Source organism: Macaca mulatta, chromosome X, assembly GCF_049350105.2.
Source record: "Macaca mulatta isolate MMU2019108-1 chromosome X, T2T-MMU8v2.0, whole genome shotgun sequence".
Taxonomy (NCBI): Eukaryota; Metazoa; Chordata; class Mammalia; order Primates; family Cercopithecidae; genus Macaca; species Macaca mulatta.
In genome coordinates, this window is record NC_133426.1 from 108106530 (window position 1) to 108123811 (window position 17282).

At 44.0% G+C, this 17282-nt stretch overlaps 1 protein-coding gene across 4 annotated transcripts in view; it reads left to right on the forward strand.

Moving 5' to 3' along the window:
- Window positions 1–507: 507 nt before the first annotated feature.
- Window positions 508–17282, forward strand: part of DRP2 (dystrophin related protein 2) — a 44086-nt gene continuing 27311 nt past the window's right edge. The window contains exons 1-4 of one of the 4 annotated variants that reach the window (XM_077987694.1): window positions 508–616; window positions 851–918; window positions 12293–12471; window positions 16608–16771. In XM_077987694.1, the coding sequence (XP_077843820.1) occupies window positions 12355–12471; window positions 16608–16771 (281 nt within the window). In that variant the 5' untranslated portion in view covers window positions 508–616; window positions 851–918; window positions 12293–12354. 4 annotated transcript variants of the gene reach the window in all.

Genomic DNA, 17282 nt, shown 5'->3' on the forward strand with positions numbered 1-17282 from the left:
ATCTTATCTATCCTGCTAGTGGCTTCTCCCAGGTCTCTCAGGGTGTTTGGAGTTCATACCCTCTTCTCCTAAGGGCTGGTACGGACAAAAGCAGGAAGGTGCCTGGGGTAGTCATTGAGGGGAGTCATGGAGGAGCTGTATTTTCCCGAATTATTCAAGATCCATTTTGTTTCCCCAATTTGTTGAGGCTTTTTCTATATGTGAGATCTAAGAGGGTATGAAGATGAGATTTAGGGGTGACTGGCAGACTGTCCTGAGCCCAAAACTGTACCTTGAGTACCAGTGATGATTCTAGATCATAGCGTTTCAACCGTCAACACTGAAACAGAATCCTGGACTGGCTACGAGGGGCCCCTGCCAGCTGCTGGCTCCGAAGTTGGTTTTGTCTGTGGGCTAGATCAGTGTAAGTTGGGGTCCAGGCTGCTCGCTCAGCAGCCTGATTGATCTCCGGGGCTTTTTTGTCTCCTCCTCCCCAGTGGAAGCCTCTCCTCCTCTCCCCCTCTCCCCGTCTTCCCCCAATCCCTGTCTCCTTCTCTCCCCCTCTGCTTCTCAGGCTCTTCCGCTTTCCTCCTCTGCTTCTAATGAATTGAAATCTCCAAAAGCCGCCACATCTCTGGTAGTTTTACAAAACTGTCCTTGCTCTTCTTGTGTTTGCCCAGTCAAGGGTATTTTTGCCTGAGGTCGGAATGATGCTGTTAGTCCTGGTGATAGGATTGCATAGCAACACAGAGCAGCTCTGAGAGGGGAGGAGGAGGAGAAGGAAGACAGGGTGGTGGGAGAAACAGAGGGAGAGTGTGCATACAGCAGCTGTCGGCATCCCTGTCTCAGGGACTTCTTTGCTGATTCACAGAGGCAGCCCAGCCCCGGCCTCCCAGCTTACAGCTGCCGCCTGCTTCTCAGACCTGACGGAATCAGAAGGTAGGCCACAGAAAAATTATTTCCAAGCCTTGCCCTTGTTCAGCTGGCTGAGGGGAAATGACTGAGGGAGGGGAAGCTCCAGAGGTACTGTGTGGCGGGCAGGGGGTGGGGGAAGAGAGAGAGAAAATGAGTGTGTGTGTGTGTGTGTGTGTGTGTGTGTGTGTGTACATGTGCCTGCCTGTGGTCTGTTTGCATGTGCTTTTAGGGGAAAACTTGCATTAAAAAATGTCCATAATAAAGTAGTCATCATTTAGATTCATAAAGAAAAAAAAAGATGCCCAAGAATAGAAACTCAAGCCAATTTGAGCAACTAAGGTCTAAAAATGAATAAGAAGGAGGTACACAGTTTGCTTCTCTGAGAAGAGAGGGGCATTTATTTATTTATTTTAGGTTCTCAATAGCATGCTTTTTGTCCAAGGGTATATTTCTTGGCAGGAGGGAAGGAAAGGTGTGTGGAAAGCATTGGCTAACAAGGGAGGAGAGAGGAAACATGGGACCTTGGAGCAGGTTCCCTGAACAAATGAGTATTCTGGCCAGTAGACAGGACACAGGAGTTCTTTGCTGAAGTAAACCAGGCTCTGACCTAAGAGCCTGGAGCTGAAGGGCTCATCTCATCTCTGCATTTACTTCCTGGCTCTGTTGTTTTTCCTGTGACATTTTTTCCCCCTTATCTTCTCCCCTGGTTTCCTTTCTACACCCTGTAATCAGGAGGCATCTTTCCACTCTTGAAAGCCTAGCTTGGAGTGGTTTCAAATAGGGCTTGCTTCTCTTGGAGTCTAACACCCCATCACCTGCTCTCACCACCTTTCCCAGCATTAGGCCAAGTGCCCCAGCCTAGTAAGTGGGCCTGAGACTGTATGGGTAGTTAATGTTTATCCTTCCTTTGGTAGGCAGGTCGAGCCAGGCCTCACAGGTGTTGGGTCTAAGCAGGTGGCAAGGCTGGGATGGGGTGGGGTGGAGTGGGGTAGAGGAGGACGTCAGCAGCAGCTGCCGCCTGCTTCCGTTGAAAGCATGGTGCATGCTGTCTGGAAAAGAACATACTTTTAAAAAATATTTTCATTTTGATTGTCAAAAGAACAAAAGCCTTAAAAAAGCTCTATGTCTAGTTCATCTTAATTCCTGACTTTTCCAAAGGAATCCTTGTTTCTAGATGAAAGGCCCTCAGGTAAATCACCTTTTAAAAGGCCTATGGGAACCACAAGCCTCAGGAGATTTTCCTTCTAAGGTTTGCGTGGGGAGATGATCCCAGAGAATCTCAGGGCCTTCTAAGGAAACCTCCGTGAAAAGGCAGTGTTGGAAGTGGCAGTGTTGTGTCCTGTTTCTGAAAGAAGACCAAGCCCCTCTGTCTCTGGGTGGGCAGGCCTCTGCCCTGTAGTCTTGCTTTCTGTAAACCATTGCTGGGAGATGAAGGCACACGGAAAGAGCTCCTCTTCTTGTGAGATTTGTACTTCTAGGCATTCAGCCTCAGCTAAGTAGCTCTGTGCTCCAGTTCAGATTACCCTTCAAGTCTGCCATAAAGGAGGGGAGCATAGCTTGAAGCAATGAATTTAGCAAAGGCCCCGAGCCAGATGTGGAGAGCACATCTGGGATTCAGCCCTTCTAACTGTAGATGCTCAGAAGTTTCTGATGTTGGATCTGCCACCATGCCAGCTAGGATGGGATCTCACTAATGAAGGCCGAGAAGATAGCCTTCTAAACTTCTCAGGGATACACACTAAGAGGAAACCCATTCAGTGGAAATTATACGATGAAATGACATTCCTCCCTTACGAAGGATTCTAAACGTGCATCAGCAACAAAAATAGCAAGTGAGATAAATCCTTCTAGGATAGCATTTACCAAACCAATGTTCTATAGAGCCCCATCCTGAGAGAATGTTAATAAATTCTGTTTTAAAATAAGTGTTGGGTGTGTGTGTGCATGCATGTGTGTGTATTCTGCAGTTCAATACTTTTTTGGAAATGCTTCTTAACCGAATTCTCATTTTGGAGAGTCACAGTATATATAACGCATATTAAAGACTCTGAGAAGCACTGCTGTAAATGAATCTGTTTAATTTTGTTTAACCCAGTACATCCCAGACTAGTTTGACCAGGGAACACTTTTCTTTATGAAAAACACTTTTTGCCTCTTGCAGATACAGTTTGGGGAATTGCTGCTCAAAAACAAACAAGCAAACTGGAAGAAATTGTCACATGGATAACACTTGTAAAATAATCTAGTTCAACAATGCATTTCTAAACATGAAAAACCCAAGAGGTTAATCATATTGTTTTCCTTCCCATAGCTGATGAGAATCTGGGATTATCTCCTGATTCCCCAGCCCACTGTACCCAACTGCTGCTTCTCTAGCAGGTCCCCTCCTGTGAAACTAGTCCCAGGAAAATGAAGCAGATTTAAGGAATAATCCTTAAATTTTGAGTGCAACATTTACATTTAATACATTTCTTCTAGTATTTTGTTATATGCAAAAATTGTCAACTTTCTTTTCAGCATGGGCTTTGTTGCATTCTTTTAAACAATGTGTTATGAAATATCTTCGTACATTCAAAAAGGTATAAAAATAATATGGTGAAAATCAGGTTATTCACTGCACAGCTTAGTAAAGAAACATTACCAGTAGAGTTGAAACCTTCTGTCTATTCTCCATGATTAAAGTTCTCTCTTTCCTTCCAAAGTAGCCACTATCCTGGATTTGGTGTTTATTATTCCCATGCATTGATGTATATACTTTTACTATACATGTATGTATTTTTAAACAACATATACTACTGCTTTATATGTTTTAAAAGTTTATATCAGTGGTGTATTATATGTATTCTTCTGCAATGTGATTTTTCTTTTCTTTTCTTTTCCTCCTAAGAGACAAGATCTTGTACTGTTATCCAGGCTGGAGTGAATTGGTGTAATCATAGCTCACTGCAGTCTCGAGCTCCTGGGCTGGAGCAATCCTCCAACCTCACCACCCCCCAGGTGGCACCACCATGCCCAGCTAATTTTTTTTTCCTTCATAGAGACAGGGTCCTGCTCTGTTGTCCAGGCTGATCTCAAACTCCTGGCCTCATGTAGTCCTCCTGCCTCAGCCTCCCAAGGTGTTGGGATTGCAGCCATGAGCCAATGCAACTGGCTTGAAACTTATTTTTTCTATTCAATGTTATATTTGTGAAAAGCATCCATGTTGTATAACACGGGGCTCTAGTTTACTCATTTTTTTCACTATTGTATACTCCTCTAATGACTATATCACACTTTATTCTGCTGTTGATGAACATTTAGGCTATTTCTAGTTTTGAGCAATCACAGAGGTACTGTGATCTTTCTTGTGTAGCTATTCTTAGGTGACAGTTTGTACTGGGTAAATATCTGGGTGGAATTGTCCCTTACAGGGTATGTGCATTGTCACCTTTGGGAGATATTGTCAAATCACTGTGCAAAATAGTACTAACTTACACTCCCACCATCAGTGTATAAAGGTTTCAGGTTTATTGCATTAATTGGCTCTTACAGTTTTCTCCCATGGGGATGCGTCTCTGATTTTTTTAATTGGATAATAAATTTTATTTCGCAAAATTGCTTGACAGCTAAACTTCTCAGGAATATGTTTCCTTGTTTTCATTTGTAAATGAGGGGATTGGCCTAGATGATCTCAAAGGTCCTTTCTAGCTTGAAAATCCGAGTTTCTACGATTTGTTCATTAAATGAGGTACATCTGAAGCAGAACCTTGTTTTTTTGGCTGCATTGCAGGAATTATTTTAGGAAGTATAACAAAGTTTGTTACCAATGAAATGTGTATCTTCTCTCTTTACTGCCATGCTGTCAGGAAGAAAGGCAGTGGTTTGAGAGGAAAGACAGTTATACAGTGTTACCTTGGATTGGGGAGAGGAATCTGTAGCCCATGGGAAGGGGGTCTCCTTCCCATTGCCCTGTTCTTTACAGAACCTCTTCATCTTAGAAGTCTTCCCTATCTCTTGAATTTGTTCTCCCAAGAATCATAAATGTTTGCAAGTTTTTTTTTTTTTTTTTTTTTTTTTTTTTTTTTTTTTTTTTTGAGATGGAGTCTCGCTATGTCACCTAGACTAGAGTGCAGTGGCACAATCTCGGCTGGGAGGCTAAGGCAAGATAATCACTTGAACCCGGGAGGTGGAGGTTGCAGTGAGCTGAGATCATGCCACTGTACTCCAGCTGCACTCCAGCCTGGGCGAGAGAGTGAGACTCTGTCTCAAAAAAAAACAAAAAAACAAAAAAACAAAACAAAAAACAGATGTCCAGGCCTCCTTTCTGCACATACACACAGTAGATTGTTTTTACAAAATTGGAGTTCCATTACACATGCTATTCTGACATTTGTTTGTTTTCTTTGGCTTAAAATATATAACTTTGAAATCTGTCCAAATCAGTGCATATAGATCTACCTCTTTCTTTTTAACAGCTACATAATATTCTACCATGTGAGTGGCTATCATAATAAATAACAGTTGAATATTTACTAAATGCCAGAAACTATGAATTAACTCCTTGCAACAAAGCTAAGATGTAGGTCTTTTTTGTTATCCCTGTTTCACAGATGTGGGTACTGGAGCACAGTAAGACTGGGGAGCTTGTCCATATCTGTGCTGATAAGTGGGCAGGGTGCAAGCCAGAGCATCCTGGTTCAGAGCCTATGCCCCAGACAATCATGCTGTGATATGTCTCAGACATAGTCTACTCACCAGTCCCCTGTTGGTGGACATTTGAGTGAATGCAGATTTTTGCGATTGTAAACAATACTGCAGCAGACATCTTTGTCCACTTCTGGAGGTCTTTTTGTAACATAGGCTCTTAGATTTCTCCGGTTTCTAGATGGAAAGAGCTTATTTACTGGAAAAAAAAAATTTATTGAGCTTTAGGCATTGGGGAGGCTCTGAGCTCAAAATAGGAGACTTGACCAGAATTTCACTTCTCAGATGTCCTGTAAAGATCACTTAAGTGCTTTTCACTGTTTGCCAGCCTAGTGCTGCCCCAGACCTTAGACTCACTGCATCCTGTCTGTTTTTAATTGCTTGTGTCTTTGCCTGAGTAGTGGCATAACTGAGTCAATGCTTGGGCTCCCACCTGGTGGTCCATAGCCAAAAATTGTCTCCACTATCCAGGTATCAGTGATTACAATGCCTCAGAGCCTGGGTTCTAGAATTTACAGAGGCAGAGTAGCATAATGGTAAATAACTTGTATTCTGAGACACAACTGCCTGGGTACAAATCCCAGCTCTTCACGATGTATTCACAATATGACTCTGAACAAGTTACTTACCATCTCTGTGCCTCCATTTTCTTATCCACACAATGAGGATAGCAATAGTAACTACTTTATAGTGTTGTCATAAGGATTAAAGGAGTTAATGTATGTAGACTGCTTAGTTAATATACATAAAACACAGAATACAGTTATTATTTATTTGGCTATGGAAAAGCTGCCACACCAATCTTTCCATAAAATAGTTGATGACCTCCTTGCATTTTGGTGTGGAGTGGAGAGGGGGTGAAGAATTAGCTATTAAATAGGTAATGTGTTCACATGGGTCAAAATTCAAAAAGTACAAAATGATATTTAGTAAAAAATTTTATCTTCTATTGGCAACATGGGGCTTATGTGGTGTGGGGAATAATTCTATTTCTCAACCTGGGAAGTGATTATATGAATTTACTTTATAAAGATTTAATATACTTTGCATATATGCTTTATGTACTTTTATAGGTGTATTTCTTATTTTTAAAAAGGGCAGAAATAGTAGAAATCCCAAAGAGATGGGGAGAATTTTTACTGCTCAGTTCCCTTCTTCAATGGTAACAGGCTCTTTTGTATACTTCCAAAGATTTTTTTTTGCATCTATAAGCACATATTTTTAGTATACAAGTGTAGACTAACCACCACCTTGATTTTTCTCTTGTTTTCTTTTTACTTAAAGTATATCATAAGAGATCATTTTGTATTGGCACATAGAGTTCTTAATTATTTTTAAAGTAGCTGTATAGAATTCCATTGTATGGATACACCATTATTTAATCAGTCCCCTAGTGACAGACATTTAAGTTTTTGCATTTTTTTTTTTTTTTTTGCCATTTCAAGCCTTGTTTCAAATGCCGACATCGTACTTGTTATTGTACTTGTTTCAAATGCTAACATTGTACATTATTCCACACAAATTTAAGTAGCATATGTTCCTAGACATCTCCAGTTTTTGGGTGCCTAGCACTGTGTTAAAAATATGTGGGATATAAATAAATATCAGGTGTGGGTTTTGTCCTCCATGAGCCAACAATCTTGCTTTCATACTGAAATCCTAATATTTCCCCTGTGTTTTTAAAGCTTTTTATCTCTGCTCAAGAGAAACAATGCCTTCCCACTGAATCCTCCTGAAACAGCCTGTGTATGGCTTTTAGAATCAGGAAGAGTATTTGTAGTGGCAAAAAGCCAGAGTTTCATGTCCAGCAGGATCCCTAGGGGAGGGCAGGGAAGGCTTATTGCCCCCCAAAAAGCATCCTCCACTCCTGCATATGTCAAAATCTTCTCTTTCACCTTAGCTCAAAAGCTTCTTTTCCATAAATACATCCCAAATCCCTCCAACTAGAAGTGAACAGTTCCTCCTCTGTGACCTCTTATAGCATGATTTCTGTGTCCTGCTGTCTTAGTTCATTTTCTGTTGCTTATAACAGAATACCTGAAACTGAGTAATTTATAAGAAAAGGAATTTATGTATTACCATTATGGAAGCTGAGAAGTCCAAGTTCGAGGGGCTGTGGTGAGGATCTTCTTGCTGGTAGAGACTCTCTGAAGCATCCCAAGATGGCATGGAGTATCACATGGCTAGAAGGCTTAGTGTGCTAGCTCAGATCTCTCTTCCTCTTTTTATAAAGCCATGAATTCTCCTCCCATGATAACTTATTAATTCATTAATCCATGAATGGATTAATCCATTCATGAGGGCAAAGCCCTCATCAGCTCTTAAAGGTCCCAGCTCTCAATACTGTCACATTGGGGATGGATGTTCAAACCACAGCACCCACGTAGGGTATGAATAATTTTCCCCCCAAAATTATACTTTTTTTTGTTTACATGTCTTGTTTCCTACATTTGACCAGTTGGGGACCAAGTCTGATTCATCTTCAATCTCTCATAGCTTTTGCAAATTAAAAAGAGGAATAGGAAAAGAATCAGTATGTGCAGATGGTGATTTGAGATAGGATTGAGCTAGATAGAGGCAGAAGAATCTTTGTGTATAACAAAGAGCACTTGCCCAGGAATCAGGAGGCCCTGGTTCGCTTGCATCTCAGCATCTTCATCTGTAAAGTGGGATCTTAATTCTGGCTGGGACAACTTTACTAGGTTGTGCTTAGGATCATGAAAGACAGCGCAACAGACTACAAAGGCATGCTATATGAATACAGGGAATGATAGTGTTTGGTGCTTAGCAACCCTTAAACATTAACATTTGATACATTAGCAAACTAAGCCTAGAGAGGCAATATGACTTGAGGTCAAGGTCAGGGGTAAGGTCTGAAAGAGCAGAGGATAGTCATTTTAGGACCAGAAGAAATCTATTCCTTTCCTGCCTGTGTTGGTATTAGAAGGTCTGAATTCTCTGACTCCTGGGTTTACCTTAGTTTTGTTTTGTGAAGCCTCAACCTAGCATCAGGTCAGTAGAGGAATAAGAAAGAAGGAAGTTAATCTGGAGATAAATGAATCTCAGAAGAAAAGAGATAGTTGATGAAAAAAGAGATAAAAACGACCACTAAGGTGTGGAGGAAAAGCTAAATATCTTTAGCAATTAAGGAAATGTAAAGTAATCCTCAAAATGCCATTTTCACTCACTAAGTTGGCAAATAAAGTAAGAATACATACTGTTGGCAAGTGTGCTGGGAAACTGGCACTCTTATACATTGCTAGTAGTCGTATAAAATGATGTAACTTTTTCTAGGGCAATTTAGAAATATATATCATAAACCCTTTGATCCAGGAATTCCCCCTTATAGGCAATTATCCCATGGAGAAAATCACAAATATGCACAAGGTTGTTCTTTGCACTTTGATTTATAAAAAAGAAGAACTATAAACATATGTCTAATTGTTAAATTATGGTATATCCATTCAGTGGAATACTATACAATGACTATAGCTAACCCTTACTGAGTTGTGCATTGTTGCCAGACACTGTGCTAAGTTATTTAAATTATTAACTTTAATCATTAGAATAATTCTGTGAGGATGCTATCATTATTTATCCCCATTTTGCAGATGAGGACACTGAGGCTCAGAGAGGTTAACTTGTCCTGGGCCACACTGCTAATAGGCTGAATAGTGTGGATTTGACTCTAGGTCTGTCTGATGCCAGTGCCCATGGCCTCAGTCACAGTGCTGTACTTCCAATGCAGCTGTTAAAAATCATGTTTTAGGCTGGGCGTGGTGGCTCATACCTGTAATATAAGCACTTTGGGAGGCACAGGCGGGCTGATCACTTGAGCTCAGGAGTTTGAGACCAGCCTGGCAACATGGCAAAACCCCGTCTCTACCAAAACTACAAAAAATTATCCAGGCATTGTGGTGCACACCTGTAGTCCCAGCTACTTGGGGGCGCTGAGGCGGGAAGATCACTTGAGCCTGGGAGGTTGCAGTGAGCCAAGATCACGCCAGTGCACTCCAGCCTGGGTGACAAAGTGAGAGACCCTGTCTCAAAAAAAAAAAATCATGTTTTAAGGGAATAGTTAATGACATTCTAAAATGACCATGGTATAATGACAAGTGAAAAAAGCAGGATACGAAATGATAGCATGTGATGGCAATTTTATTTTAAAAGTGTATGTATATATTTTTCAGAGAAAAATTAAAACTTCATAGCTGTTAGTAATGATTATCTCTGGGTGGTAATATTAAAGATTATTTTTATTTTCATCCCTATTATTTTTTGTATTTCCCAGTTTTTCTATAAAGATCATGTATTACTTCTATAATCAGCAAAAATAAAAATGTTAACATAAAAAGAGGTCTGAAAGCAAGCCTCTTATAGCCTTTATGCTTATAACACATCCATAGCAGTACTTCATTTTTTAATCTAAGTGACTAATGCTTTTGTGGTGTCTGATCACAGATGAGCCATATTTTCAGTCATTCTTTGGGGATGAGTAGCTACATAGCTGTATAATCTCTAGGGACTTTGACTACAGCAAAGTACCCTTTAGACCACAACCTCTTGTGCCCTTGTGATTTGTAATAATCTTCACTCCTTGGACTATAGTCTCCTGAGGAGGAGGGGTGGGTACTTAATGCAAGGAGTCCACAGATCTTTAAATGCATAAATGTTTTTCTCACTCGGTACGTTCTAAAATTACAGCTACTATTGTGGGTGAGAGTGGGTGAAGTGAGATTTTTTTTTTTTTTTAGTCTTCAGAAGGGCCCCTTATATCTAAAACGTTGTGAACCACTGGAATAGAGTCTATAAATAGTGGTTATTTAATTATCAGCATCATGAATAAAAGATGCTCAGTTCCGGCCCTTTGAATCAGGGTTTGTGTGTCTTTGCCCCACACTAAAAGAGATCACCTTATTATTTCCTAGCATCATCTTTGCCACCCATTCTCATCACATTTGTGTACATTCTCTAAACCATCAATTGGTTTGTACATCTAAACTTTGTCCCCATATTTCTCCTTTACTAAGCTTAGCTCTTTACATCTAAAGCTGAATATGTCTCAAGCATAGCTTATTATGTAACACTGCCCCATCCCCTACCACAGCAAATATACTTTCTCCTGTTTTCCTTCTCTTGCATTTGGCAACATTATCCACTCAGCTCCCAGATTAGAAACCTTTGACTCCTTCTCCTCCCTTACTGTTCACATCCAATTGATCATCAAGCCCAGTGTATTTTACCTCTCTAATGTACCTCAGAGTCATGCTGTCTGCTTCATCTTCACTGCAACTGCCTGCCTATTCTAACAGCTTCTCAACAGGTTCTTCCTTTTGGAGAATCACTCTACAAGGAAGGCAGAGGGCTCTTTCTAAAATGCAAATCTTGGCCGGGTGCGGTGGCTCATGCCTGTAATCCCAGCACTTTGGGAGACCGAGGTGGGTGGATCACCTGAGGTTAGGAGTTCGAGACCAGCCTGGCCAACATTATGAAACCCCATCTCTACTAAAAATACAAAAAAATTAGTGGGGCATGGTGGCAGGCACCTGTAATCCCAGCTACTCAGGAGGCTGAGGCAGGAGAATCGCTTGAACCTGGGAGGCAGAGGTTGCAGTGAGCCGAGATCGTGCCACTGCACTCCAGCCTGGGCAACAAAAGCAAAACTCCGTCTAAAATAAATAAAATAAAATGCAAATTTCATTATGTCACTCTCTGCTTAAAATCTTCAGTACCTCCCCATTGTCTACAAGATAAAGCCTACAATCCTCTGCTTGTCGTTCAAGGCATGGCCCAATCTGGCCACAGCCTCATCTCCTGCTACACACAACAAGGCACGTACCTTGTACTCTGGTCACACCGAACACACCATACATTTAATTTTCATGTTTGTATTTTTTTTTAACCTTCACTGCCTAATGACAAATCTGTTTCTCTTTCATGACTCACCTGAAGCACATTTCCTCTAGGGAGACTTTTCTTGACATGACCAGATAGAACTCACGATTCCCTCATCAGTCTCTTCACTTCATCCCATAAACACTTCTATTATGACCTCAAATAACACTTTATGGCCATTATTTTCTCCACATTTGTTCTGTCTGTATGTGATACTCCTCAGGGGAAGCCCCCATGTCTTTTCATCTCTGTGCCTCTTAAACTCTACCATACTGATCACATTGTCCTCTGAACATGCTAGGCCTTTTTATGACATCCACCTTCAAACAGGTGGATCCGTCTGCTGGGAATGCCATTCTCCCTTTCTCCTCTGCACAAGCAAATATCTACTCATCTTTTGAGACTCATCTGAAGTGTGCTCTTTCTGAAATATGTGCACATTCTCGGTGTTAGCTGTTCCCCACTGTGTGCTCCCTTAGCCTTTTGGTAAACTCTTGATTTTAGCATTTGCTATGTAACATTTTATTATAATTATCAGCATACATGACTGCCTCCCCTACCCGTCTCCCCCACCTCCACCCTTAGGCTTTGATATCTCAGCAGTTATCTTTATGTCTCTAGCACAAAGCACTATAGGTAAACAATAAATGCTTCCTTGGTCAATAATTAAATAAAGTCTTTTATGGTACATGGTGGCCTGGGTAGGTCAGTAGGCTTTGAATACTTATTTGTATATCTGGTCAAGCCACCTCTGGGTAGATGCTTGATTCATAGGCTTTTCTAGGTCTTGACTCGAAATCTCTCTGTATTGATTTTCCAGGTGCTTAATGATCAATAGTTGGTGCACTGCCTATCCTCACCTCCCCATGAGCCTTGGTTTTTATGCAACCTATGGTCATGCAGGGATGCCCTTATACCCTCCCACGATGTCATGATTGGCAGGCAGCTGACCAGTTCCATCATAGCAGCAGCCTCCGAAGCACCTGCCCCCACCCTCAGGTAAGAATCTGACAGTAAAAGAAAGACCTGTGGAGAAAGAGTGGACACAGGATCTGTGTATCCTTGGGGTACCCACACTTCCTAAGGCTCAGGGGCATTCTCTGTATACATGCAATCCCTTGGATAGCGTGGGGAATATATTGGGCCCATCCTTCATTACTCATAATGTCTTTTATGGGGGGGCATAGGGAAAGGAAGAGCATTGGGCTGAGCAGCTCAGAGGGCCCACTGCAGCTGAGCGGGGCTGGTTTCATGTTAACCTTCTAAGAGTTACAGGTCCAGGAATGTCCTAGAAGAGTATGATCCTTCAGGGCATGGTCTAGGACAAGGCAGGTCCTTTCTTTGCCTTGGCTTCTCTGTGGCATGCCTTCCATATTCTGCAGGTGTCTCTCTCCTGCCATCTCCTGTCTCTTTCCTCTCAAGTTCCTAGCCTTTTTCATAGCTCCTGGCTCAGCCCCACTTAGAATTCCCTGAGTTCCATATCTGCCTGTTCTCTCTCTCTGCTCCTGTAGTAGTGTGATGGTGGTGGTGTATGTGCCCGACTGTGTATGTTGGTAAGCAGGTAGAGGATGTATGTGAGACAGTAGGGAGGGCAGCCCCCTTTCCCAACAATGAGTGAGGTCTCGGGAAAGTTGACTGGAGAAGGGAGATGCCTAAGCATACTTTGGGTTGCCCTACAATACTTTGGGGTCCAGAGGCTATGGGAGTGTGAGAAAGTGCTATGTCCCCTGGAGCCTCACAGATGGGCTGCAGTGCTGAGTCACTGCTGGGGGGCAGGCAGCAGTTGAATATACAGGAAGGAAGAAGGGAGGAAAAAGGAAGTGGGGATGGAGAATGTGGATGCTGGGGAGCCCATTTTGGGGGCAGTAATGAAGGAAAGTCAAGGTCCAGAGAGGCATTAGAGTCAGGTCCCCCTGAGCTATTTTCCCACATCCAACCAGAAAGAAATTACTGCCTGGAACATATTCTCAAAGCAAGGGTCAACGTAGACTCCCCCATTAACCTACCCCTTCCCTAGAGTGGGACTTTCACAGGGTTGAGGGATTGAGAAACTGAGCCCTTCCAAAAGGCTTACCCTGTTCATTGTCTACCCCCACCAAGCACCACCATGTAGGCAGGGAAACCTGAGGGCTTCATTTTGTGATTGCCGATGGCATGGCCCAACTTCTCTCTTCTGCCACAATCCAGTTTCTCTTCCTTTTCTGCAGCCTTTTTCTCAAAGATTCAAGGGATGGATAGAGAACCTCAAGGGGAGTGGGGTGCAAGAAGCAAATATCCTGGCTGCAAAAGCCAGAAGTAGAAGGCAATTGATAGGGAAAGGGAAATAAAACATTACTATTCATCATTTGCCTATTGCGTGCCTGGCTCTGCTAGGTGTGACTTGAGAGTATATGGGGAAGTAGGAGAGGGAGAGCAGGGTGATGGAGAATAGTATGGCAGCTGGGTGGGGGTTTAGGAAACCAAGAAGTCTGCAGGGAATGCAAAGCTGACATGGGTGGAGCCCAGCTCACGGTGGGTGCTCCCCTCAGAGTCAGGACAGCTTGGTTGTGGCTGGGTCACAAGGGGCTGTTGCTAACGCTGGGGCATTCGCAGTGCAGAGGACCCAGCACGAGTGAAGATATGGCCCAGAGGTAGAGCAACTCCCTGCTCTTGGCCTGCCATCCCCCAGCCACCCTGATTGGCTCCACCCCAGAACCCCAGAAAGAGTCAGGCAGCTGTTCCAACTATTCCTGTAGGTGGGCCTCAGCATGGAAACAATGTGGAACTGTTGGAAAGTCCAGAAGACTCTGTGGGAGATAAATGAGGATGGGAACAGAACACTTATTGGTGAAAACGATGTGTTTTCCCTCAGTGCTGATGGATGGGGGCCCAGCTTGGGAATGTTAACCTTTTCCCAGACAAGTCTGCTGGAAAAGGAGAAGAGTGGCCACTTCAGGAGGGGCCCTACCCCTCAGGCCAGTGGCTTATGGGAAAGGGCCTTCCCCTGCCCCCACCCAGGGTAGCACAGTCAGGGCACAGGAGCCTCCCTGGCAATGACTGCCTACATGGAACTGCTGGGTCCCAATGACCCGTTTCCCTCCCCTGTGAAGGTTCAATGGGATGCCCATAAACCGTCCATTTCCCTTTGGCCTCAGGGTACAGCGAGAGGTCTGAGGGCTATGGCTCTCCCTCCACTCCTCTCTACCTCTCAAAGGCAGGGCAGAGCACCCCTCTATTTTCACAGTGGACTCTGACAAATCTCCTGGCCTCTGCACTCACCCAAGGATAATCACATTCAGAGGAATTCTGCTGCCCCTGCTTCTCGATGCTGCCATCCCATGTCCTTTGTCCCTGAAACCTTCCTCGCTGTCTCTGAGGAGGCTTACTTAGTCTAAGACAAGGCTTATTTTCCAAGCCCATCCTCTTATCATGTCTTGGGGAAATTGCTTACCAGAAGCTTGTCACCAAGGTGGTCTGATCTTATCCTCCACCTCAGGGGAGGGGTGGGCCTAGAGGCAGAGTGACCCCTTTGTGTCTTCCATGGAAAGGGAAAATAAATCAACAGAAGCTACCCTCTGCATGCCCCTCCTCAGCACCATGGAATGCCCAGTCCCACTCCTGCCATCCTTGCCAGCCTGAGAAGGCCATCCTGGCCCCGGTGTGGCAGGCCCAGTTGGGAGTGAACCGGAATTCTCCAGAGACAAAGCTCTGATTCACCAGCCAGGCCCTGACATAGCCGCCCCCTCCAGATTCCTGGGGGGTCAGTAAACAAACAGGGTGACAACCCCCGCCTCCTGGCCTGGCTCAGCCCCGCCTGCCTCCCTGAGAGGGCTTGCTTAGAGCCTGTCAGGATTCTGCCTGTCTGTGGCTCATCAGGCACTAGGTCTGGATTCCTGGTGAGGGATGATCATGGAGCTGCCGGATCCTGCTACGGACTCCCCAGGCAGCACAGGTAGGGTGAGCTTCTGGGGCTACAGGCTGGCTGAGTGCTGAGCTTTTCCCATAGCTTGACTGCTTCTTCACTTCCCTTTGTCGGTGTGGCTGTGAGCTATGATTTTAATGGGATAATTGGTTTCCTAAGTTGTCTGGAGAGTCTTGTGTGGGGAAGAAATATGGTTTGGGGGCAAGGGGAGACTACAAGAGTCTCAACCACTGACTAGCAGGGCTATTTTCTTTCCAAATGAATGCAAGCGTGTTGACAGGCAGGTAGGCAGGCGTGGGTCTCTCTAGTCTGTGGTAGAACAGCCCAGGCTGATTTCCTCCTCCAATTCCCCTTCCCTCCGCCTGCTCCGTCCCCCTGGCTGGGCAGTTCTGGCACTGTGCTATAGGTAGCTACCTTCCTTGGGGCTATCTGGGATAACCACCCTTCCCCCAAACCCCACAATTCCCCCCATAGGGCCTTACCAGTGCCCAGGAGAGCAAGCGATAGAGTATGTGCCTGAGGGCTCAAGACTAGACTTTGGCAGGCTCCATGGCTTGTCCTCTTGGCCACCAACTCTGGTCAGAGTCCTCCGCTCATCTTTATGAGCAGTTCTCTTGAAGACTGTGTCCAGGCTTCCTGACTGTGGTGGGAAGTACAGGTGGGGAAGGGTGGTAGACACATCAAAGCCAAGGTTCATATGGGAAGTAAGACATAGATCACTGATCGTTCTCTCTTGCCAGTCTACTCCCTCTATAAATCTTTATGGAGAAACTTCTCAGCTTGCTTTTCTAGAAGGTTGGGTAAACTGTAGGACCCTGAAGTATGAGCCAACAGCTTACCTGGAATGGTATGGTTGTCCAGAATTTGGGCAGTTCTGTGCAGCTTCTTACCTAATGTAGGTACTTCCAAGACCCCATCTGGGCAGTGGTCCTGAGGGGTGGGGTCCCAGCTTGGGAATGTTAACCTTTCCCTAGGGCCAAAATTTATAATAATGAGTAACAATAATAGCAGGCAGCAGTTCTATGTAACTGACCTGTACTAAGAGAAGACCTGGCAATGAACAGGACCACAGGGTCTTTCTTCATCTCAACCCCTGAACACACAGAGAATAGCGTTTCTGAACCCTGGCAGCAGCCCTTCTCTCCCCTTGTTCACACTTCTCTCACCCTTGGCTTGGTGCAGACCAGGGTGTGGCACAATTCAAGGATCACAGGATGTTTGTGTTTCTGTCCAGGTTAGAGCTGCTGTCACCAGCCCTGCACCTCCTCAAGATGGTGCTGGGGTTCCCTGCCTAAGCCTAAAGCTGTTGAACGGGTCTGTTGGTGCCTCTGGACCCCTGGAACCACCAGCCATGAATCTGTGTTGGAATGAAATAAAAAAGAAGTCTCATAACCTCCGGTAAGAAACAGGTCCCTTAGGGAATTGGCTTAGATGGTGTTGGGCTCCTTTTGCTGCTGCACCCTGTCCTTCTCCTCTCAGCCTGTGCATCCCCCTTTCCTCAGCCCACCCACTTCTCCCTTTCCTATGCTGGCACTGGGGAAAGAGCCTTGCTTTAGAAGTCAGGAGACTTGGATCTGAGCCTCAGTTTTAAGTCACCTTGAGTAACTTGTTTGAGTTCTCGAAATGTTAGCTTCCATTTGTTTTTGTTCTTTATAAGGACAAAAAATGAGTGGAGGAATAATACCTGTTCTAACTACCTCACAGTGTGGTCATGGGAATTCAAATCAGATGTGGAAATGCTTTCTAAACTTAAAAGTGCCGATGTATAAATGAAGGGGATGATTGCTCCCATCTCCTCTTCCTCTCATAGCTGTCCTACATCTTAGTAGGTCCCATCTGTTCTCTTCCCCATCCTTTTACGTTCTATCTATAAGTTTTCAGCCCACCTATTTCTCCCCAAACTAAGGGT